Consider the following 24,160-nt stretch of genomic DNA (forward strand, 5'->3'; position numbering starts at 1 on the left):
AACACGAGACTCTGAAGTCTTATTAAAGAATCCCAGCTATTGCTGGAGGCGAGCCACTGGGTCAGATCCTTTTAAGATAAAAGCAGAGGCGAGGGTCATCGATTATACAAGATCAGGCGGGTGGGAATGGCAGAAGCACTTTTCTGCTCTTATTACTGCTGCTCTTTCTCTTATCACCTCTCCAGGCCTTCATATGCACGCAAATATTTCACAAAGCCGTATCCTCTGCTCCGAACCCTTTTTTGTAACTCTTCTGTGGGGAGGAGGGGCGGTAATGTTTTCTCGAAAGCGGGGCGACGCCTGCGCTCCGAGGCCGAAGCAGAGGCCCAGAGCACCTCCCTCGACTGCCGTGTGGGCCGGGCGCCGCCCCAGAGCCGGCGGAGCGCCCCGACGCCCACCAGCCCCGCAGCGGGCGGCGACGTCGAGGCACTCTCTGGGCGTTACGGTCGCCCCTTTTGGCGGGCTCCGGCGTTCCCAGGCCCCGCCCCCGGCGTGTCTAGCCGCAGGAGCGGAGGCGGGCACCGCGCTCCCATTGGTGGAGTGGCCCGCCCCGGCCCGCCCCCTCCCGGCCCCGACGCGAGCACGCTGAGTGGCGGGGGCGGCCGAGGATCTGCCCGTGCGAGGAGCGGCGCCCAGGGCGAGGGCGTGAAGATTGGGGTGCCTGCGTTAGGGCCCCCAGGAAGCTGCTGGTCGGGAGTGCGGCCGGCGGCCCCGGGGGAAGGGGGGTGGGTGGGCTGAGAGCAGCTCGGCGGTCAGGCCGGCCCGCCGCCCCTTCCACCCACCCCCGTCAGCACGCTGGGCAGAAGCTTCCTGGCTCGTCAAGCCGACGCAATGGCGACTGCTGAGGAGATGGAGTCTTCTCCACCGACGGACGCGAGCTGGGAACGCGGCAGCGGCGGGGACGACGAGATGAAGCAGGCGCTTCCGGAGCCCGAGTCCTCCCCACAAAATGGCGGCGGCGCCCTCAGCATCGCGGAGCCCGGCGGCAGCGCGGCGCCTGAGGAGACCGCTGTGGCCCAGGCCACCCCGAGCCTCAGCCACGAGCAGCCTCAGGACTCGTGTGAGGCGGGCGCGGCCGCCCCGCTCAAAGGCCCCGAAGAGCCCGAAAGGCCCGTTAGGAGGAGTTTTCAGATTCCCAGGAAGAGCAGAGAAAAGAAAGGTGGTGCCTTCCCTCCTCCCCAACCTCTCTTCCTCTCTCCCCTCCATCTTTTCGTTAGAACCTCTCTGTCTCCTCTTCCCACACCCAGCCGAGACACGTAAACACGCATGCAGCGCCAGCCGCCTCTCCCTCACCGCCACGGCCCCACAGCTGCTGCGCCTGGGCGCGAGAGAAGGCGGCGGAACCACGCTCCCCTGCTCCCTCTCTCCCCGTGGAAGTTGGAAGTAGCTCAGGTTTGAAGCGTGTCCGTAAGGCTGCAGCTCCCCGCGAGGAAAGATGGTGCTCGGCGCCCCTCCCTGCCACCCCTGAAGGCAGAGAAGCCGGGTGTCCTCCTCAGGATGCTTCGGAGAAGTCTCACTGTGGAAATAGCTCGTGGCCGTGGATTCTGGGGCTTTCTCCGAGGCCGTTGCGTTTTGAGGACCACAAGTGCTTCTCGTTATGGAAGTTCTTCTGCAGCTTTATGTGTCTACTTGAAATGGGCTGGATGTCAGCGCCTTCCCTGGTTTAGAAATCTGCATTAGTAGATGTGGTCCATGCACACTGCTATTTTCCATCACACTTCATTTCCATGTAGTTTTTTCCCCCTCCTTTGTTTTTGAAGCTGTAGATTAAATAGGTCTTTATTTGTAACTTCAAATTTAGTCTGGTTTTTCTTATACTTGAGAAGAATGGGAAGGTAGGTTCTTGGTGCAGTAATTTCCCTGTGGGGGAAAAACGAGAAGCTAGCTTATGCCCAAGAGTCACCAACTTGATATTGCAGATGATAGAGGTTCAGATTTTTTTAAACTCCAATTTTAGCTTTTGGAACAATACGGGAGTAGTTATGTTAACTGCGTTTACTTTTTTAAAAATCTTAATGGCATATTGTGACTAATGGAGATCAAGATTAGCATTACATTTTATTATTATAGTGATAGTTTTTATTGTCCAGTGATTTTGGATATTTTGAGTTTAGTCAACTCCAAGTTCTTCCTCTTTTTCCTTGCTTCGTGGTTCAGTTTTTCATGATTTACTTTTGGAAATAATAGGAACTTTTTAATTTGTGGGAAGTTTTTTGTCATTTGAGCCTTAGTAAAGACTTGCCTTAGAATCCTGAGGGAAGAGTGTGCTTCCTTTTTCCCATGTGCATAACTAGCTCCATTTGCCCAATTGGAATTATTGGAGCCTCTGATCAGTAAGATACAAATAAGGTCAAAGCATTGGAAATGCTTGGTGTGAAAAACCATATTGACAAAGATGGAGTTAGCCTTTGTTCCCTAACATGAGGAATATTTTTAGAAATATTTTTTAAATGAGTTAATGTAATAGACTTTAGGGTTCAAAAAGATATTGTACGTGCTAAGGTTGTCAGTTCTTTTAGTAGTTCATATGGTTAAGCTGTTTGGTTACAGTCCGCCTATGTGAGAAAAGTCAGATACCCAGCCTAAATTATACGTTGCAAGGACATTCGATGGGCTCTGTTTATGAGGTAGGAGGTTGGACTTTTTTTACTTGATAAAAGCAATTCGAAATTAATTTATTTTTAGGTTTTAGTTTTAAGTGCCTAAGAATATGGACATAAATCGCCATCTACCACTTTTTAACTTTGTTGGGACCAGAAAATTGGCCTGGAAGCCCTTACAGTTTGATTTGAAATGTGGGAAGGTGATACGTGCATGTGTTTTTTTAATTATATAAACCAGATCCAGAGGTTGCTGTAAAAGAGACTTCAATTGAACACGCTAAAAGTGGAAGTAATTGAGGGATTAGGAAATATAAAACCTAGTTGCCTTCCCCTGAGTCTGATGCTCTTTGGGGAAAATTTATATTTTCTATTTTCACCTAGAGACAGAGCTTTTAGGTTAGAAATATATACCACAGTGGACTTTTTTCACATTTAGTGGAAACGAACTGTGTAACTTGCCCATATAATTACACACTGAGCAGTAGCTCTTCCAGTAGTGCAAAAATGGTTTAAATAGATTAAAAAAAAAAAAATTAAATAAGCAGCTATTTCACCACCATGGCTTTATCCTTTGCACATTGAGAGAGGTTAGTGCTTGATGATAGAATTTAAGATAAAAATTCAACTCTTCATTATTTAAAAAAAAGATCAAAAACAGTTGCAGGTACTGCTATTTTTATACATCATCCCAACATCATGTCTTGGAAAGCTTGAAAGGTATCACTATGTATAGAATTTAGTGAGGCATTAGCTGTGGTCGTCTGAGTCTTACCAGTAAATATAATTTTCAGTAGATAGGGCTGCTTGAAGTTTTTAGTATCAAAGGTTCTGTTGCATTTGTCTTTTAATATGGCCGATCTTTGCTTATGACTGATTTTCCAGTGAAATTTTAAGATTAGGACTTGGATAATTTATTGCATTTTAAAGGTAAATTCTACGTGAATAGCCTGTTGGCTCAAAGTTCTTTTCTTGGTTTTGACGAGCATGAGATGATGTTGGCAAACAGTGGTGATCCAGTAAGTTGTAGGCACCGTTCTAAGCACTTTATTAACTATATCTTATCAAGAATCCTGTGTGGTAGGTACTATTCCCATTTTGCAGATGAGAAAACAAGTATTGAGAGGTAAACTAACTTGCGCAAGGTCACAGGTAGTAAATGGTAGAGTTGAAATTTGGATTTAAGTATAGAGTAGCTCTTTTGTGCCGTCTAGCTGATTCTGACTCATAATGACCTTATAGGACAGAGTAGAACTGCCCTGTAGGGTTTCCTAGGCTGTAATCTTTACAGGAGCAGGTAGCCAGGTCTTTACTATGGAGCCGCTGTGGGTTCCAACTGCTGGTCGTTCCATTAGCAACTGAGTGCTTAACTGTTGTACCACTAGGGCTCCCAGGGTACTTCTTACCACTGTTACAGTTTGGCTAGCAAGGTTTTTTTTCTTTTTTAATTGTGTTTTAGGTGAAAGTTTAGAGCACAAATTAGTTTCTCATTCAAAACTATACACGAATTGTTTTGTGACGTTGGTTGCAATCCCTGTAATGAATGTGTCAGCATTCTCCCCCTTTGCACCCTGGTTTCCATTCACCCAGGTTCCCTGTCCTTTCCTGCCTTTTTGTCTTTGCTTTTGGGTAGGTGTTGCCCATTAGGCCTCCCATACTTAATTGAACTAAAAAGCAGGTTCCTCACATGTGTTAAACTGTTCCTTTTTATAGGCCTGTCTAATCTTTGGCTAAAAGGTGAACTTTGGGCATGGCTTCAGTTCTGAGTTAGCAGGGTGTCCAGGGGCCATAGTCTCAGGGGTTCCTCCAGTTTCTGTCATACCAGTGAGTCCGGTCTTTTTTTGTGAATTTGAATTTTGTTCTACATCCCCCCCCTCCCCGCCCCCTCTGTCTGGGACCCTCTTTTGTGATGCTTGTCAGAGTGGTCTTTGGTGGTAGCTGGGCACCATCTAGTTCTTCTGGGCTCAGGGTGGTGAAGGCTGTGGTTCATGTGGTCCATTAGCCCTTTGGACTAATATTTTCCTTGTGTCTTTGGTTTTCTTCATTCTCCTTTGCTCTGAACGTGATGGGACCAGCAGATGTATTTTGGATGGTCACTTGCAAACTTTTAAGACCCCAGTAGACTATAGAACAAAGAAGGATATAGAACATTTTCTTTATGAACTATGTTACCACAGTTGACCTAGATGTCCCCCAAGACTATGGTTCCCAGTAGCTTGGTCCCTCAAGGTGTTTGGCTCTGTCTAGAAAGCTTCTGTGATTTTACCTTGGTCAAGTTGTGCTGACTTCCTCTATACTGTGTGTTGTCTTTCTTGTCAACAAAGTTAACACTTATTTACTATCTAGTTAATGATTACCTTTCTCCACTCTTTCCCTCCTTTGTAATCCTCAAAGATTGTTTTTTTTCTATGTATAAAGCTTTAGTTTTTGTAATAGTGGTCTCATACAATATTTGTCCTTTTGTGATTGATTTATTTCACTGAGCGTAATACCCTACAGATTCATCCATGTTATGAGATGTTAGGGTTTTTCTTCTTATAAACTAAGGACTTAAGTTAGTTTCTGGTTTGACATGTTTGTAAAAAATATTTTTCCCAGTTACGTTCCTCATCCCTGAGGAATTTTATGATTCAGAAATTACATTCACTATAAAATTAATACATGTAATCAATACTGGTGGCAGATGGAATGACGTAACTGTTGACTGGAAAAATATAAAATTTTCCTCTTTGATGTACAGTGAAACCTGTGACAGCTGGAACTTGACAAGACTGCCGTGCTTTTCCAGGTCTTGCAAATTTTCCGCCTTTGACAGGATACAGGCTTAACCGTTTTTATGTTGCTTGCATTTTCCTTCTCTGACAGGTTCCAGCTTTTGTAGGTTTTACTTATGTTGTATTATTTATAGGCTGGGGTATTTTCTGTGGCGTAAAGGTGCGCTTCTCTTACATGGAGCCAAATTGTAAAATTGTACTTTGTTAGTAGATGTTTAATTGTTGGCTTTTTTTACTCTCTTAAGTCATCTAAGGTAAATTAAAACCAGTAATTGTATTTGATACAATTTTTCCCTCCAACGTTCTTGGGAAATGAGGTAGTGATGATTCACTTTCTGGAAAATGTTTATTACCTGATATTTGCTATAGGGCACAAGGGAGTCTCTCACAGATTGACTGTTTTATACACCTGGGTCCATACTTTTCTGGTTTAGGAGAATACATGGCTAATTTTTCTGTCAGAATCTTTTCCCACAGAGTTTGCAGTTGCGTCTTTGGATCCTTTGGGGGCAAAGTCTTGTTCTTAAGGAAATTTCCGTGGTGTTTTAGTAGTTGCATATGGACAAGTGAGTCCTGAGTACCATAAATCTCCCTATATAGAAGTAAACCTGAGCAGGAAACTAGGCAGAACCCAGTCATCCACATAAAACATTTGATAGATGAAAATTCTAAGTACTGGAGGTAAAATTTTCTTTGAGCTATCCCCAGTCCAAAACAAGTCAACTGTTAGTTACATATTTATACTCATCTCTCTTCATCTCTGCCATTGGGTTCATTCCTAATTCTGCATTATTTAATCTTACTGTTGATATAGAAATGAAACACTCTTAAAGTATTATATCTATACTAATTTTTTTATTAAAATGAAGAAAAGTGATTTTTAAAGTATCTTAAGTAAATTATTGCTAGGAACAAATGGATAGTCATTGTATTGTAATCATTAATACCACTAGACATCACCTTTGGATTCAGAGGGAAGAAATAGAGACTACTTGTGATTCCCAGCCCACATTTGCTATTTCCTATTCTTCGGTGAATTAGTTTCTTTAAATTGGAAAATTATTTATGCTTCATATTTTCCATTTGTATGTTTTGAAGCAGTGGTGCTTCCTTTATTTTAAAAGTTTAGTTTGTTCTTACGTATGTATGTATGTATTTTTACATACACATGTGTATATAGTTTAATACACGCACAGGTCCGCATTAACACTACATGAATTGGTAAAACTAATTGAGGGAAGATATTCTTTTGACTAAGAACGAAGCTACTATTCGATGACCTAAATTTTAAGTCTGTCAGCTGCTTAAATATAAACTTAAAATTTTGAGTATGCTTTGTATGTAACCAGTAATGAAAAATATTTACCGATAGTAAAGACTGGGAGTCAGGAGACCTGAATTCTAGTTCTGACTCTGTGATACTGTCTGTTTCCTCATCTGAATTAAAAATCTCCAAGTGCCCATCAAAATCTGTTTTTCAGTCCCATAAAGTACATCTGGAGTCAGTGCTGTCTTTAGGAAAACTTTGTAAAGTATGATCAGAAATCAACTTACTAGCTGTTTTTCAAACTTGCGTTTAATAGAATCCCTTTAAGCAAAATTATTCATTTCTTAATATGTTAAGGAACTATTGCTACTGCCGTTAACCTTTATAAACCAAAAGAGGGTGTTTCCATGACTTTTGACCCAGTTAATGCTGCAGGAAAGTTAAAATGAGAAAACATATTTAAGAGATTACAGAGAAGACACATAAGAGTAGAACATAGGCCCAGAAATCAAATTCTTTGTTCTTTTATAGCTGATTTCTTGTAGCTAAGTGTTTTATGTTTCCCAGCATATAAAATGAGGAAACAATATTTTTTCCAGCTATTGGAATGAGTAGAGGTTCCAGTTATGACATGAGTTATATATGCATATACACACATCTTTTACTTTACTTACGTTTAGCATACAAGATTTGGAGCCAGACAGCCTGAATTTGAATCTCAGCCACCCCATTCCCCTACTAACTGTGTGAGATTGGGCTACGTCAACTGTCGTTCATTTTCATTTTGAAATGGGCATATTGAGTTTTAAAGGGCGGTTTTGATGATTAAATGAGATAATGCATGTAAAGAAAGCTCTTCGTACAGTGTTTAAAAACTAGCAGTGACTTAGACGTAATAATTGTCAGCATACAAAGAATGTACGCTGACTTCCCTAAGTGAAATGAACGATTAACATATAATATGTTTTATTCCCTACTTGGATAGTCACATAGGTGTTTATTATTGAAATTGTTGTTGTTTGGTGCCCTTGGGTCGGTTCTGACTCATAGTGACGCTGTGTACAATGGAACAAAACAATGCCTGGTCCTGCGCCATCCTCATGATCGTTGTCATGTTTTAGCCTATTGTTGCAGCCACTGTGTCAGTCCATCTTGTTGAGGGTCTCCCTCTTTTTCACTGATCGTCTGCCCTACCAAGCAGGATGTCCTCCTCCAGGGACTGGCCCCTCCTGATGACGTGTGCATAGTACATAATTATGGGTCAAGTAATGATGGATATATTTTCTCCAAAGAAGTAATGATATTTCTTTTGGGGTATACCCAGTGTTAAGAGATTAGAGACATAAAGGAGACCATCAGGGAATGTACATTTAGAGCATAAAGTCGATAAATTTTTAAACTGTCATTATCGGCACATTGGTAGTAACGGGCTTGAAATTACACCATAACTTTGTTTTTGTAGAAATGATCCTTGGGAGAAAATCATACAAATTACAACTGGCCTAACTTGTGAAACCAACAGGCATTTAAAATATAAAATGCCTAGGATATAAATATTTTTTAATGTTAGATCTAAAATAATTGCACTGTCTTCTTTATTTTTACTCGGAAGAATTTTTTTTCCGTTGGCAATCTACTTGAGCACGTTCGAAGTGACTCTACAGGACATTACTTTGGAATAAAATGGGAATGTTAGGGTTTTTTTTTTTTGAAACTAATTTAAATGTAAACTTCATTAAAATTTACACGATTTGTGTAATTTTTCATTTATGATTAGATTGCTAGTGGGAATAACATTGGGGCAGCTTAACTAAAAATAATTTTTACCTAGACTAAAAATTCCGTGAAAATTTGAAACCATGTGGTATTTTGGGGCACTTTTTAGCTACCTAAAGTCACTTTGTTAGTTTAGAAATATAAAAAACCCACTGCCATCGAGTTGATTCTGACTCACAGCGACCTTATTCTGCATAAAACCCAACTTTTGAAAAATCATGTTTGGCCCATTTGGGTTTTTGAAAGCCTGTATAATGAATGTTGAGACTTACCCACATGCTGCTTTCCTTACCAAGTTTTTTTTTTTTTTTTTAAATCTCCAGTTTAGCGTTGGGAGTAGTCATCACAAAGATAAAACGTTTTTATCTACTGCATTCCATAAAACAGATTTGAATTGAGAAAATGTGTTCCTTTTACCCTCTGTTCTCTGAGGTTTCATTTTTTATATATTACAGAATTGTTAAATTTGTGAATGAGACTTGAAAATGACAATTTTGATTGTCACAGAATATATTTGGTCTTCAATATGAAAAAATGTAATGACAAAGTTCTTATTTTCTTCGCTCACTTACTTGAGCATTTAACCTGTTGAGGCCACCACTTACAATTCTAGATGCTGGGATATGAAAAAAGACAAATGAACACAGCAGATATCTTGCTGTCATGGAGTTTACGGTCAATAGATTACTGAGTGTATTCATCTGTCACAAATTTGATTATAGGACCCTTTGTGTTTAATAGTCTTGGTTCTATTTGAGTGCATTTTTTTCCCTGCTGTTACTTCGCTCAGTGTCTTTTTATTGCTTTATTTGTGTTGACTTTATTTAGTGTGCAGTCTCAAAGTAGTGGTAACCATTTGTTCAAGACACATTCTGTCATTGAAAGCTACATTTTTTATAGGCACTCCTGTAAATGGATATAATATTTGACAGCATGTCCCTCAAAGCCTTATAGCTATGTACAGAAGATACAGTAAAAAGTTTATTACTTAGTTGCTATCCAGTACCTTTAAGAGTATGTACAAGTAGAACCTAAAAATTTTTCAGCTGGTATTTACTGACTCTTATTAAATAGTGTTTTTAAAGAAATGACGGTAATAGGGTATAACATAGGTTCCGTAAAAAGTTCTAAGGAGTCCTTGGGTGGTACGAACTGTTAACTCTTGGCTGCTAACCAAAAGGTTGGCAGTTCAAATCCACCTAGAGGTGCTTTGAAAGAAAGGCCTGGCAGTCTACTTCTGAAAAGTCACAGCCATTAAAAACCCAATGGAACACAGTTCTACTTAACACACATGGGGTTGTACTGAGTTGAAATCAGCCAACAACTGGTTTGGTTTTTTGGTTTATGAATAACTATCTACATTGAAAAATAAATGATTGCTTTTAGGTTTGGGGGAATTTTATAGAGAGTTGGTGTTTGAAATTTACTAGTAAGTTAAAATATTTTGCTTATGAAGTGGAAATTTGAGGTTATAAGACCAGTAATCCCCATAAACTGGATATTTTAATTAGGAATCTTAAAAATGAGGTGTAGCTGATCAGAAGGAGCCCTGGTGGCACAGCGGTTAAGCACTTGGCTGCTAACCGAAAGGTCAGCAGTTGGAACCCACCAGTGGCTCCATGGGAGAAAAGACCTGGTGATCTGCTCTTATAAAGATTACAGCCTAGGAAACCCTGTGGGGCAGTTCTACTCTCTTCTTACAGTCGCTATGAGTCGGAATCGGCTTGATGGCACACAGCAACAGCGTGGCTGGGGGTGGGGGCCTAGGGTTTAAATAAAAGATCTCCCACAAAGCCTGTAAGTTGTAGATCTGGTGTTCGTGTCCAGGTTTGACTACAATTTCCCATAGTAAAGAAGTTGTTACAGTAAATGTCCTTCTGTTTTATATTGGCAGTGTAAGAAGCCATCAGGATGCAACATTTTTTTACTTCAAATTTTAGTACTAAAACCAAATAGAATTATTTTATAGACACACAGGTGTCTTAAATGTTCTTATGCTTTCATATACGGTGTAAGCATTAAATTTGTTGAAATACACCATCCCAGATAATACTTCCTCCATGTAACATAGGATAGTTGATACAAGTTGAGTATGTGCACAGGTTCTTACCAGAGTCTAAGCAGTTAGGCTGCCTAATGTAGCATCCCTGAGGTTTGCAAATTTGTCACCTTGTCCGCATGTGTAATGCCAGATCCTCATTGTTGAAGGAGGCAACTGGTCTTAATTTTTCTTTAGTTGGTTTCACTTTTGCATATCGCAAAATAAGATAGGCTTTACGCCTTTTTTTCTCTTTATTTAAAAGCTAACCAACTTGTAAAAATATAAGCTACCTTTTAGATGGAATGATCTTAAAATTTATAATTTTTTTTTTTAAATTTTAGCCCTTTTCCAGCCATTAACTCCAGGCTCCCGAGAATTTGAAGATGTTTTAAACATTCTCCAGTCATCTTACCTTGAACCATCCTCAGTAGCAAATTTTAACTACAGACGTGCTTGCTTGATACATAATGAGCTTTTGGAAAAGGAGGTATGTTTTAAACTGTGGTTATTGTAAAGCTCTTCAGAACTGGTTTAATAGGCTGAAATTTGTTTTGCTTTCCTTTACTCTAAAAATGCTAAAGTTTTTAGGAAAGCAATGTCGTGGAAGGGAAAATAAATTTTAAATGACAACTTTTTTCTCCTAAGCGTTATTGACCTAGCATTTCATTTGTTAGCTATGTTAAACTCTTACTGATGTGTATGTAAAATAAGTTTTTTTTTGCTAAAAATGATTCTTAAACATAGGGACAGTTAACTATATAATGATTTAATTGTAAACTCATGACAAGGTTTTTGGTACTTTAATTTTGTACACCTGTTAATTTAATTGAATCTCTAATAGTATATTATGTCTAAATTGGAAGATAATGAAATCAAACCTGTATTTTTCTTAGGGTATACTTAATTTTTTCCCCAATGATTGCTTTCTGGCTGGATTGTCTTAGTATCATTAGTGGAAACTCTTAATGAACAAGTGGGAACAAAAGGGAATCGTTAACAGTGAATTTAAGTTTTACGGACAAATCGGAATATTCTTTGAATAAGAAGTATTCTTTGATGTAGGATAGGCCAGTATGTGTAATTCTGAGGTAATGTAAATGAGAAGTTTAGAAATATTTAATGTATATTTCTTTCCAGTGGACATGAAATACTCTTAATTTTGTACTTTTACAAGTTGATTAACAAGGTGCTAACTTTGAAAAGATCCCTGAAGGGGAAGACTGCTACTTGCTCCCAGAGAAAGTTGTAACTTGGTAGTTTGGTGGGGTTGCATGGTACGATAGGGATTATTTGTTACTTTCTATACGAAAATTTAGTCTAAAGATTCATTAATTATATTATTGAAGATTAGTGTTATTCTGAATACCGCATATGAAGTTGTTAGATACGGACTCCACCTTTAGAATATATATCCATTTGCTTGTATCTGAACGTGAAACCCAGCAGATTAGGGTGACTTAGAGTTCAGATGTACTTAGGCTAAGTTACTCTTTTATCCTAGAAATATTTATGGAGCACATCTGTGTGCCTGGCATTGCGAATAGAGTGATAAAGATCTTCCCTTGTCCTAGTTGAGTTTATAATCTGGCACTTGGTCATTCAGCAGAGATTTATTAAACCACCTAATGTATGCAATACACCATCCTCAGGAAAATGGGAGATACAAAGAAAACTAAAACTTGCATGTGGTACAATTTTAATAGAAATTTAGTTAAAATTGATCATAACTAGGTGCTTGTTTGATTATATGGGTGAAGAGCCAGTTACAATGGAAAAAGAAAATTTGAAGAGCTGAAATTACAGGGAGGAGAATTCAGTTTCTACTTCAGTGGGCTTTTAGAAGTTCTTGGAAATAAAAAATAAAATTTCTGAAACTCTTAGCTTGCAAATGTAGTCACATGCTAAGTAGTTGTTATAGATATAATTTCATTTAGTTTACAGAAAAGCGAAGAGAACTGAAGTTTGATGGTCGCTTAGATAAGGAACTTTCAGAGTCATATGCATTTCTCATGGTTGATCGACACCAGGTGAGTGAGCCCTATAAAAAACAATGTGAAGATGTTTCCATTGTAATTTATTGATTTTCCAGTTGTTTGGTAATATACTTGATAATTATGAACAATCATTTCCTAGATGTGTAAGTGGAAGAAATGTTTTAGTGGGGCAAAGTATTTCATTGTTTTGTAATTTAGTTTTCAAATGTGCTCATTTTTTCTCTCTGACCAACCCTTTTTTCTTTTCCTAGGATGTGCTTGATAATTAATGATTTTCCGTTTGTTAAAAAAAAATTATGTTTTATATTGCTTGAAACCCTTTCCTCCCTTTCCTCTGCCTTTAATTGGAGATGTTTACGTGGAGTTACTTTCTCTTCAAATGTTGTACTAGTTCTTATTTTTTCTAAAAGATGTTTATGTAAGTGCCGGGAATCACAGGCTAGCATAAACAAAAATAGAAGCTGACTATGGTTTCATTGGGAAGCATAAATCAATTTCACATTGACATTTTTCTTTGTTTTTAATGAATTAATGCCACCATTAATACTTACCAAAACCGAGATTTTAGTTTGGTCGTTCTCACATTAACTGGGATATATATAAAGTTTCTATAGTATAGAATGTATGTAGCATAGATTTTACTTAAAACAAGTGTATAGATTACCTTTTCAAGGTTTTAATGTAACTATGATAGTAAGATGAGTGCTTTGTTTATTTTAGGTTCAAACCATATGTGAAAAAGGATTACAGGTGGGCCAATCGAAAATAACAATACTTGGCAGTCCTTCCATGGGTAATCATTTTTGTGTTCTCTTTTCATTTCTATTTATCTGCTATTAAGTTGCCATTTAAAAATGTGTTATCTAATGTAATTTTGCTGCAATCTTTATAATTAAATTTAGGTATCATTTGTCATATTTCCAGAAAAGGATGCTAGTTTCAGGTTCTAAAGTATAAAATCATTTTTATCTTCTGTTTCTGATTTTGTGTACTTCAAATTGATTGAAGATTTTTATTTTAAAATGTCTTGGTCTAGTCCTGGTGATTTTGAAAAATTTCCTTAGTTTCATGGACTCTTTTTCTGGTTTTATTTTTGTTCTGGTTATATCAGCTATTTTTACTATCCTTAAATTTCCTGAGAAAGATGTCACACTTTTTATTATTAGCTTAAATATTTGGGTTATTTTGTGTTCGTGTCCTACTTAAAATTAAATGTCTTTTTTTTTTTTTTTTCTGTTTACTAGGCATCTATCTTTCTAGGTATGCTGATTTATTACAGGCTAATCCTTTGGAAGCTGGGGCAACGGGTGATGTTGTTATTTTTAAAATAATGAAGGTAACTTCAGCTCTTATGTTTCATATATCAAAGACAACATTTGATTTGGATTTTAGATGGCCCTAAGTTTTTAGGGATTTGAGTAAATTAAAAATACATACTTGCTGGTGGTTGGCATATAAAGATACCTTTGAGAGTGGTTTATTTCTCATCTGTGGTCTAAGGGAAAACCCTGGTGGCATAGTGGTTAAGTGCTACGGCTGCTGATCAAAAGGTCGGCAGTTGCAATCCACCAGGCACCCCTTGGAAGCTCTGTGGGGCAATTCTCCTCTGTCCTGTAGGGTCAGTATGAGTCGGAATCGACTCAACGGCAGTGGGTTTGGTCTTTTACTTAAAGATCTTACAAGTTGGCTTTTCTTTCTGAAGAAAATGATAGTGTAATTTAGTTCAACGAAAAGTGTTGTGAATACAATTTTTACTTTCTTATTATTAAACAGATTCAAACAAAAAATTTTTTTTCAATGTTTAACTTCACCTTGGCACCCTGGTGGTGCAGTGGTTAAGAGCACAGCTGCTAACAAAAAGATCGGCAGTTGGAATCCACTAGCTGCTGCTTGGAAACTCTATGGGGCAGTTCTACTCTGTCCTGTAAGGTCCCAGTGAGTCGGAATCGACTTGATGGCAATGTGTTTGGTTTGGTACGGGTTGACTTCTTACTGCTTTGATGTTGGTAAAAAGTGTTGGGTTTTATTACCCAGGTTTTAGAGGGAGAAAAATTATTGGTATAGATGACTTATATTCAAAGAAGTATTCTATAATGGCAATGTTACTTAGTCAATAACTAGGTTTGAGTGGAAACTTAATAGGTTTTCTCTGTTTTAGGGTAAAATAAAGAGTATATATGACCCCATGGGTGTAAAAAGTTTGGAATCTACATTAAACAAAAGAGCTTTGGACCCAACACCAAAGCATGAATGTCACGTATCAAAGAATGCCAATAGAGTTACGTCTCTTTTGGCTTACAGGGCCTATGAGCTTACTCAGGTAGGTGCCTGGATCCATTTTAACGCTATAGTCTCATACCTGTTTGTCACCAAATTCTTTAGAATATCCCTACTGTAGTTTCTTCTGCCACCATAGCAGCCTAAACTCTGGTTGCTACACGTCACTGCTAGGGGCCTTCTAGACTCCTTTGCCTCTCCCTGTTTGTTCAGTGTTTCCAAGACAGCTCACAAGCATACAGTAGCTCTTCAGGCCTGTGGAATATTATTCAGACTCCTTAGCTTGGCTCTCCCTGCCTGTTGACTGAGCCACAGCCTGGATTTTGTGTGACCACTGCTGTCACCACACCTTATTTTGTTTGAAGCTTCGGCTTCCAGCCTGTAACAGTGTCCCATTCATCCTTGAAGGTAAAGTGGAAGCCCCTTGGAATATCTTAATTCTTATTTTTTTTACTGTTGATTTAATAGATTTTATTTTTCTTAATGTTTTCTTAGATATAAACTTAGCTTAGAATTAATTTTTTAAAACTGTTCTGTTGTGACTGGTGTAAACTACCCGTACGTAACATTTGATGAGTTTTAGTTATGTTTTTGTATGAGGTTTGACTGTCAGGTAATGCTATTCTTTTTAACAAACATAAAATATGTATATTATCCAAACGGATTGCTTGGAAAAAGTAGGGGCTGTGTACTTCAGGGGTGCTAACCTTCCTGGAAATGTTCTTTACTTTACAAAAAATAAAATTTGCTCCTTTTTGAACAGTCTCAGTGGTAGGAGATTTATTGTTGGGAACTTTTAGCAAAAACTACATATTCACCAAGGTCATTTGGAGCTGAGTCATTTGATTATCTTCTGGTAGTAGTAGTATCGGTAGATATGAGGTCTAACTATAAAGTAATTGTTGGTTTTTCTAGCAGGACTTGTAAACTGGTTTGTTGTTTCCCCCAAAATTTCCAGGTGTTTTTAGAGCAACTACACATTATTGAAATGAGTAGTTTTCCATGGGAATGCACTTTGGAGGACAATGCTGCTTTGTTTATAAACTTAGGTGCTGTCTTTAAATGAAAATGACTAGTTCCTTTGTAGTTCAAGCTCAAGTGACTTGCGTATAGTCTGCGAGTCCCAAAACCCTAACCTAATGAATGTGGCGAATGAATGAAAAGGCAAATGGGTAGTGAGAAAAAAGCTGGTAACCTTGTCACCTGTGTTTCTACTTTACCTTACCATTGCTGCTTTGTTTACACTTGGAGCCCAGAATGTGTTTTTCTTTTGAAATAATGAGCTAAATGATAGTTAGGTTTGATTGAGATTGTGTCCTTAGTATTTTATTTGAGAGAGAACGTTTTGTATAAAGTCGGCTTCTGTGGACTGACCTCGGAACTTGGGCTCCATTTGCAACAGTTTTATGAGGAAATTTGGTGGCCAACGTGGCCAACTCAAAAGTAAACTTTTGAAATATCTGTTAGTACCTTATAGGAGCCCTGGTGGCGCAGTGGTTAAGCGCTCGGCTATTAACGGAAAGGTCATCGGTTCGAACCTACCGGTTGCTCTGTGGGAGAAAGATGTGACAATCTGCTACCATAAAGGATTACAACCTTGGAAACCCTATGGAGCAGTTCTACTCTGACTATAGGGCTGCTGTGCGTGGAATTGACTTGATGGCAATGGGGCGTTAGTATCTTGGGATCTGATGTATATGTAGAAGCAGAATGTTTCCATTCCAAAATGAATATACATTGCAAATTATTTTAGTTAAATTGACAAGTTCTGCTTAAAGATGTTTCCTGTCAGTCAGTTAAATGCTGTCATATTTCTCAGAAATCAGGCAGATAAATTTAATGTTCCCACTTTGTACTTTTTACCTTCTTAAAGAGGTTAATTTTACATTTTCTTATTTTTAGTATTATTTTTATGAGTATGGCTTTGATGAGTTAAGGCGAAGACCAAGACATGTGTGTCCATATGCAGTTGTGTCTTTTAATTACAAAGATGATACGCAAACTCCGAAGTTTATGCCTTCATCACGGTAAGACTTGTATACGTTTTAGACGTATTCCAGAATGGTATTGTGGTATATAGCTTGCTCTGCTGAGTTAGGAACATTTTTTTTTTTTCTTCCCTTTTTTTAAATTTGTTTTGATTAATTAGGTACTTGAGTATTCATAATGACTTTTAAAAAGTCAGCGTGAAGGTTAGCTGTTTTACAAACTAAAAAACTTTACTTAAACCTTATCTGGTTAACTCTTTTCCTTGGTATTGAAGGTTTGTGTAGTAAAGTTTTTCAAAGTGAAATTTTGTGTATTAGGTTTGCTGAAAATGGGGAGCTTCTGTAAAGGATGTCCAGACTCCACCTCAAAAAAAAAATATTTAGGGGAGGAGCCTAGGCATTAGTAGCTTTTAAAAGCTTCCAGGTGATTCTGATTTTCAGCCAGCATTGAGTACCATTGTTAGATTATAAGCTGTAGATATAAGGCGATAAAATACAAAGCAGTTCTCTTTCTTTTTCCCCATGTGGCGATTCCAGAAAATGTTTGACCAAATTGGATATGTAAATTGAGATAGATGTAGGTGAAATGATTATTTATTTTTAATTTTTTACCTAGACATATTTGAAGTCACATGTGATATCTATTAATTTAGAAATACTACTGTTTTAAAAATCCATGTTTCATGTTTTACACATTTTTGAGATCAACTTCTTTATCCGTTTTTAGATTACATCATTGTTTTGTCTGTTAAAGTTTGAAATACAGCACTTTTTTCATGTCAGTGAACCATCCACAGCTACAAGTACCACTTCACATAATAGCAAGGCAGTTGTGTTTTTCATGACTATGATTCCCATGATATGTGCATTTAGTATAGTGCCTTTTGAAAGTGATCTTTAAAAGGTATCTGGCACTTAAAATTAGGAATTTCTTTGAGGGTATATTTTCTTTGACTCCTCTTTGATTCCATCTGCTGACTTCATGCTATTTAAAACAAGCCTTGACTGTATGTCCTTGGTGTACCTTGAATGTGCCGAGAATGCACCTGCCTCAGGGCCTCTGCATTTGCTGTTCCCTTGCCTTCCCCAGTTTTCTGCATTGTTAACTCCCACACTTCTTCAGAACTCTGCTTAAAGCTCACCCTATTGATGATGACTCCCCTGATCTGTTTTTAAAACCCCCCGTCCTTCTATGTCTCTTTATTTTTCTCCATAGCGCTTAAAGCCATCATCATCTGATAAACTATATATTAACTTCTTGATTGTTGTGTCCTCTTCGTTCGATCTTAAGCTCCATGAAGGCAAGAACTTTGTTCTGTTCATCCCTGTAATCTTGTTACCTAGAAGTTAGCCTAGTAAATAATAGGAGCTTAGTGAATACTTATTAAATGACTGAATAAGGCTGTTTTTTGAACTGTATCACATCACCAAAATTAAAGTAATTGACAGAAACATTATTAAAGGACTCTTTTTTTTTTTTTTGATATTTTTGGGAAAAAACATCTTCACATTTGGGTAGTGTTAAAAATAGCACTTATATCAAGGTCCTGAATGTTCACTTTCATGTTGTAATGTTTTTCTTTTTTAAAAATTTATTTGTAGAGTGAATAGCTTTAATGCAGATAGAAACTCAGGTAAGATTTTTATGTTTTTTTTCTTTTAATTTTGCAAATTGGAAGAATAAGTACATATAGTAAAACATCAATAAATTAAGTGCTTTGTTTATTTTTATAATGAATGAGAATTTGAAGAAAAAGCTCTTGAGGTCATGTTTATGAGGCCACCATCGTTTGGTGGTTCAAACCTACAGTTTCCTTTGAGAGGCTGCTGCTGCTGTGAATGAACTAGAGTTTTAGCACTTTAATTGAAAAGGTAAAAAATAAAACAAGCTTCACAGTTCAGCCTTTTAAAAATTAAATTCATCAAAGAGGTTTAGGATTTAAATGAGATAGAGAAGATTAAAAGCAATATTGACATTTACTATCTTCAAGTTTCTCTACAATGAAAAGAGAGCTATTAGAAGATAAAAGACATGTGGGCATGTAGTTAACCAGATTTAATATAGTCCTTTTTTGGAAGGAAATAAGAGGGCAGGGATTATATTGCTTTTGCTCCTCAGCTTTCTGATAGGAAGACATTTAGACAGATAAATTTGTTCTTTGAAGCTGGAATTATTTTATATGGGGGAAAAGGTACCTGTAACAGAAATACTAATATTTGAACTCTTCTGTGAATATAAATGCCAAGTTTTCTGTTTTTCTCTGCTTTTGTTTCTTGATGTTTTTCCGCTTATTTTTGTTAAACTTGTATTTAGTTCTTTGGGTTGCCATGAAACTGAATTGGGTCATTATCTTTTTATTTAGATAAATTTAACTATACTTTGTGGAAAGGACAGCTTTTAAATAAAGGAAAGCTTCTGTGCTGTATTTCTCTGAGGTCAGCCACGCGTGCTTTTTTGCCTATCAAGCTGTAAGTATGTTAGTTACATGATAAGAAAATAGCAATTAGTGGTTGCCAATTTTATCAATTTCTTCTTTACTTTTTTCTAATTTCTTTTTTACATGTAAATTTTATTTTGCCTGCAATATAAGAACTTAAATATAAACGTTGGTTTGTTTTAGAAAAACGTTGATTTGATAATTGTAGAAACTTTATTGGCAAAATGAGCTCTCTGTTTCTCTGTGACAATAACAACAACCCTAACCTGTTGTCATCAAGTCGATTTCCACTCACAGTGATCCTATAGAAAATAGTACTGCCCCACAGGGTTTCTGAGACTGTAAATCATTACAGAAGCAGACTACCACATCTTCTGCAGAGTGGCTGGTGAGTTGGAACTGTCAACCTTTCAGCTAATAGCCGAGCACTTTAACCACTGAGCCACCAGGACTCCTCCTATTTTTCTGTAGGGTGAGGTAGTCATACACTTTCATGGTATAAAAATTTTTCTTAGTGATGTTAAATCTTTAAAATAATTTTTTTTTTTTTTTTTTTAGTATACTTTATTGATGGTACATGGCAAGGTTGGGCTCTCTAAGCCCCTCTCCCCTTTCTTCAGGGGGTATGGATGGAAACTGTAGAGGATGGGAGATTCTCAGTGTGTTGGATCAAGTTGGGGCAAGGACGCCCCAGCAGCTGAGAGGGCCTCTCTTCTTCTAGTGATATTTGCTGGGTCTGGTGGTCCAAAGGGGTCTTATTCCTTGGAGGCCATGTGGACCATAAGGTCCACCACCCTATTACTGTAGCCAAATTCATTGTCATACCAGGAAATGAGCTTGACAAAGTGGTCATTGAGGGCAATGCCAGCCCCAGCATCAAAGGTGGAAGAGTGGCTGTCACTGTTGAAGTCGCAGGAGACCACCTGGTATTCAGTGTAGCCCAGGATGCCCTTTAGGGGACCCTCCGATGCCTGCTTCACCACCTTCTTGATGTCATCATATTTGGCAGCTTTCTCCAGACGGCAGGTCAGATCCACAACTGACACGTTGGGGGTGGGGACACGGAAGGCCATGCCAGTGAGCCTCCCATTCAGCTTAGGGATGACCTTGCCCACAGCCTTGGCAGCACCAGTAGATGCAGGGATGATGTTCTGGGCAGCCCCACGGCCGTCACCCCACTGTTTCCCAGAGGGGCCATCCACAGTCTTCTGGGTGGCAGCGATGGCATGGACTGTGGTCAGGAGTCCGTCCACAATGCCAAAGTTGTCGTGGATAACCTTGGCCAGGGGAGCCAAGCAGTTGGTGGTGCAGGAAGCATTGCTGACAATCTTGAGAGAGTTGTCATACTTCTCGTAGTTCACGGCCATCACAAACATGGGGGCATCAGCAGAAGGGGCAGAGATGATTACCCTTTTGGCGCCACCCTTCAAGTGAGCCCCAGCCTTCTCCAGAGTTGTAAAGACACCAGTGGACTCTACAACATACTCAGCACCAGCATCACCCCACTTGATGTTGGCGGGATCTCGCTCCTGGAAGATAGAGATGGGTTTCCCATTGATGACAAGCTTTCCTTTCTCAGCCTTGACGGTGCCATGGAGTTTGCCGTGGGTGGAATCATACTGGAACATGTAGACCATGTAGTGGAGGTCAATGAAGGGGTCGTTGATGGCAACAATGTCCACTTTGCCAGTGTTAAAAGCAGCCCTGGTGACCAGGCGTCCAATACGGCCAAATCCGTTTACTCCGACCTTCACCATCGTGTCTTAGGGATGCGGCTGGCACTGCACGAAAAGTAGTGGCTGTCTACTAAACCGGCAGGAGCAGAGAGCCTAAAATAATTTTTTAAAAAACATTTTGTTGTGGTTTGGGTAAAAGTTTATAAGGCAAATTAGTTTCCATTAAGCATTTTATACACATTCTGTTTTGTGACATTAGTTGCAATCCCTTCAATGTGATAGCATTCTACCCACTTCCTTTCAGGGTTCCCTATGGCTATTCATCCGTCTTTCCTGCCCCTTAATGCCTTCTGAACTTTGTTTTTGGGAAAATGCTGCCCTTTTGGTCTCCCATGGTTGATGTTCTGAGGAGCGTGGTCCTCAACAGGTGTTATTGTTCACTTTGTATGCCTGTCTTTTGTTTGGCTGAAAGGTGATCTCTGGGAGCGGGTTCTGGTTTGAGGGGTGTCTAGGGGTCATAGTCTCAGAGGTTCTGCTAGTCTCTGTGAGATGTAAGTCTGGTCTTTTTTATCAATTTGAATTTTGTTCTACATTTTTCTCCCACTCTGTCCAGGACCTTCTGTTGGGAACCTGATCAAAGCAGTTGGTAGTGGTAGTCGGCACCATCTAGTTCTTATGGTCTCAGGCTAGTGGAGGCTGTGGTTTGTGTGATCCATTAGTCCTTTGGACTAAGTATTTCCTTGAGTGTTTGATTTTCTTCACTCCTCTTCCCTCCGGACAGGAAGAGACCAATAGTTGTATCTTAGGATGACCACTTGCAAACTTTTAAGACCCCATTTGCTACTCAGAAAAGTAGGACGTAGAACGTTGTCTTTATAGACTATGTTATGCTGGTTGACCTAGATGTCCTTCGAGATTATGGTCCTAAGCCCTCAAGCCCAGTGACTCAGTCCCTCAAGATTTTTGGTGATGGCTAAGGAGTTTTCATAACTTTGCCCTCTGTGTGCTCTACTACATACGTGGATATCTTGGAGCACATACAAACCTGTATACGTTTGTGGGTATACTTCCATATGCCATCCCACACCTGTTCACTTTACACATCTACCTGTGTATTCACTCATAAGTTATTGCTTGTTATTGCAGGATTGCATATGTAATAGTATTTATCACTGTTGCCTTTTACTCTTGGGTACCTCCCATTGTCCTTCTTTGCCTTGGTCATGTTGTGCTAACATCCCACTTATTGTGCATTGTCTTTCCCTTCACCCAAGTTAATACATGTCTACTGTCTATAGGGTCACCATGAATTGAAATCGACTTGACAGTAAAGGGTTTGGTTTTTTTTTTTGTTTGTTTGTTTACTATCTAGTTAGAGATGTTCCCTCTCCCCCCTCCCATCCCTGTTAAACCATCAAAGAATGTTTCCTTCTGTGTAAACCTTTTCTTGACTTTTTATAATAGTAGTCGCATATAATATTTGCTCTTTTGTGACTGACTTCAGTCAGCATAACGTCCTCCAGATTTATCCATGTCGTAAGATGTTTTGTGAATTCATCATTGTTCTTTATTGTTGTGTAGTATTCCACTCTCTGTATGTACCATAATTTGGTTATCATTTCATCCATTGATGGGCACTTAGGTTGTTTCCACCTTTTTGCTGTTATGAATAATGTGCGATGAAAATGGGTATGCATCTTTACTCAATGCTACGGCTCTGTTTCTTGAGGATATACACCTACTAGTGGAGATTACTGGATCATATGGTATCTGTATTTCTAACTTTTTAAGAACGTGCCATACTGTTTTCCACAGTGGTTGTATCATTTTATAATCCCACCAGCAGTGTACGAGAGTCCCGTTCTCCCCAGACCCTCATCAGCATTTGTTTTTTTCTGTTTTTTGATCATCGTTATTACCGGGATGAGATTATGCCATTGTTTTGATTTGCATTTCTGATGCTAACAATCAGGAGCATCTCTTCGTTATTTGTTAGCTGCCTCAGTGTTGTCTTTGGTGAAGTGTCTGTTCATGTCCTTTGCCCATTTCTAAGTTGGATTTTTTGTTGTTGTTGGGGTGTTGAAGCTGTCTATAAATTTTGGAGTCTAGTTTCTTGTCAGATACGTCATTGCCAGAAATTTTTCTCAGTCTGTAGATTTTCTTTTTATACTCCTGTGGTGAAGTCTTTTGAGGTACCTAAGTGTTTAATTTTTTAGGAACTTCCAGTCATCTAGTTCATCTTCTGTGTTTGTGCATTTTTAGTTATGTTTGACAGCCTGTTTATGCCATAAATTAGGGCCCCTAGGTTTGCCCCTATTTTTTCTTCCATGATCCTTGTGGTTTTATATTTAGGTCTTTGATCCATCTTGAGGTAGTTTTGGTATATGGGGTGAGGTATGGATCCTATTCAGTTTTCCTGCAGGGAGATACCCAGTTTTGCCAGCACCATTTGTTAAAGAGACTTGCCCTTCCCCCATTTAATGGATTTCGATCCTTTGTCAAAGATCAGCTGTCCATAAGTAGATGCACTTAGGTCTGGGTTCTCAGTTCTGTTCCATTGGTCTTAGTTTCTGTTGTTGTTCAGGAGCAGGCTGTTTTAACTACCGTGGCTGTATAGTAGGTCCTGATTCACTAGCATTTTGCTTATGCAGGGTCTTTCTCCTTCCGTATAAAGTTGTTGAGCGGTTTTTCCTTCTCTTTGAAGAATGTTGATGGAATCTGGATCAGGAGTGCAATTATATATATATAGATTGCTTTGGTTAGTATTGACGTTTTCACAACGTTAAGTTTTCCTATAAGTGAGCATAGTATGTTCTTCTGTTTATGTAGGTCTCTTTTGGTTTCTTGCAGTAGTGTTTTCTAGTGTTCTTTGTATAAGTCTTTACATCCCTGGTTAGATTTATTTCTAAGTATTTTATCTTTTGGGGGACTGTTCCCTGGGGAGGGACATCATGCTTGGTAAAGTAGAGGATCAGCGAAAAAGAGGAAGACTCTTAGTAAGATGGATTGACACAGTGGCTGCAACAATGGGCTCATGCATAACAACGATTGTGAGGATGGCGCAGGACCAGGCAGTGTTTCATTCTCTTGTACTTAGGGTTGCTATGAGTTGGAACTGACTAGGTGGCACCTAGCAACAACAGCATAGAAAATGGTATTGTTTTCCCTGTTTCTTTTTCGGAGTTCTCTTTGTTGGTGTAGAGGAATCCAACTGATTTTTGTGTGTTGACCTTGTACCTGCCATTTTCCTGAATCCTTCTATTAGTTCTCATAGCTTTCTTGTAGAGTCTCTAGGTTTTTTATGTATATGATCATATCCTCTGCAAAGA

At 38.8% G+C, this 24,160-nt stretch overlaps 2 protein-coding genes across 12 annotated transcripts in view; one reads left to right on the plus strand and one right to left on the minus strand.

Annotated features, from left to right (window-relative positions):
* Positions 1-625: 625 nt before the first annotated feature.
* TASOR (transcription activation suppressor) overlaps positions 626-24,160 on the plus strand; it is a 67,447-nt gene continuing 43,912 nt past the window's right edge. For 6 of the 11 annotated variants that reach the window (XM_023547609.2, XM_064274359.1, XM_010589731.3 and 3 more), the window contains exons 1-9: positions 627-1,159; positions 10,800-10,945; positions 12,393-12,485; positions 13,173-13,245; positions 13,697-13,788; positions 14,611-14,772; positions 16,632-16,756; positions 18,320-18,351; positions 19,081-19,186. In XM_023547609.2, the coding sequence (XP_023403377.2) occupies positions 832-1,159; positions 10,800-10,945; positions 12,393-12,485; positions 13,173-13,245; positions 13,697-13,788; positions 14,611-14,772; positions 16,632-16,756; positions 18,320-18,351; positions 19,081-19,186 (1,157 nt within the window). In that variant the 5' untranslated portion in view covers positions 627-831. Of the gene's footprint in view, positions 1,160-10,799; positions 10,946-12,392; positions 12,486-13,172; positions 13,246-13,696; positions 13,789-14,610; positions 14,773-16,631; positions 16,757-18,319; positions 18,352-19,080; positions 19,187-24,160 lie in introns of all 11 variants that reach the window. The other 5 variants (XM_023547612.2, XM_003410051.4, XM_010589735.3 and 2 more) reach the window with 2 other exon arrangements.
* Positions 19,733-20,992, minus strand: LOC104845884 (glyceraldehyde-3-phosphate dehydrogenase-like). The gene has a single exon (XM_010589730.3). The coding sequence runs from the start codon at positions 20,910-20,912 to the stop codon at positions 19,911-19,913; it is 1,002 nt and encodes a 333-aa protein (XP_010588032.1). The 5' UTR covers positions 20,913-20,992; the 3' UTR covers positions 19,733-19,910.

This window comes from Loxodonta africana, chromosome 22 (genome assembly GCF_030014295.1).
Source record: "Loxodonta africana isolate mLoxAfr1 chromosome 22, mLoxAfr1.hap2, whole genome shotgun sequence".
Taxonomy (NCBI): domain Eukaryota; kingdom Metazoa; phylum Chordata; class Mammalia; order Proboscidea; family Elephantidae; genus Loxodonta; species Loxodonta africana.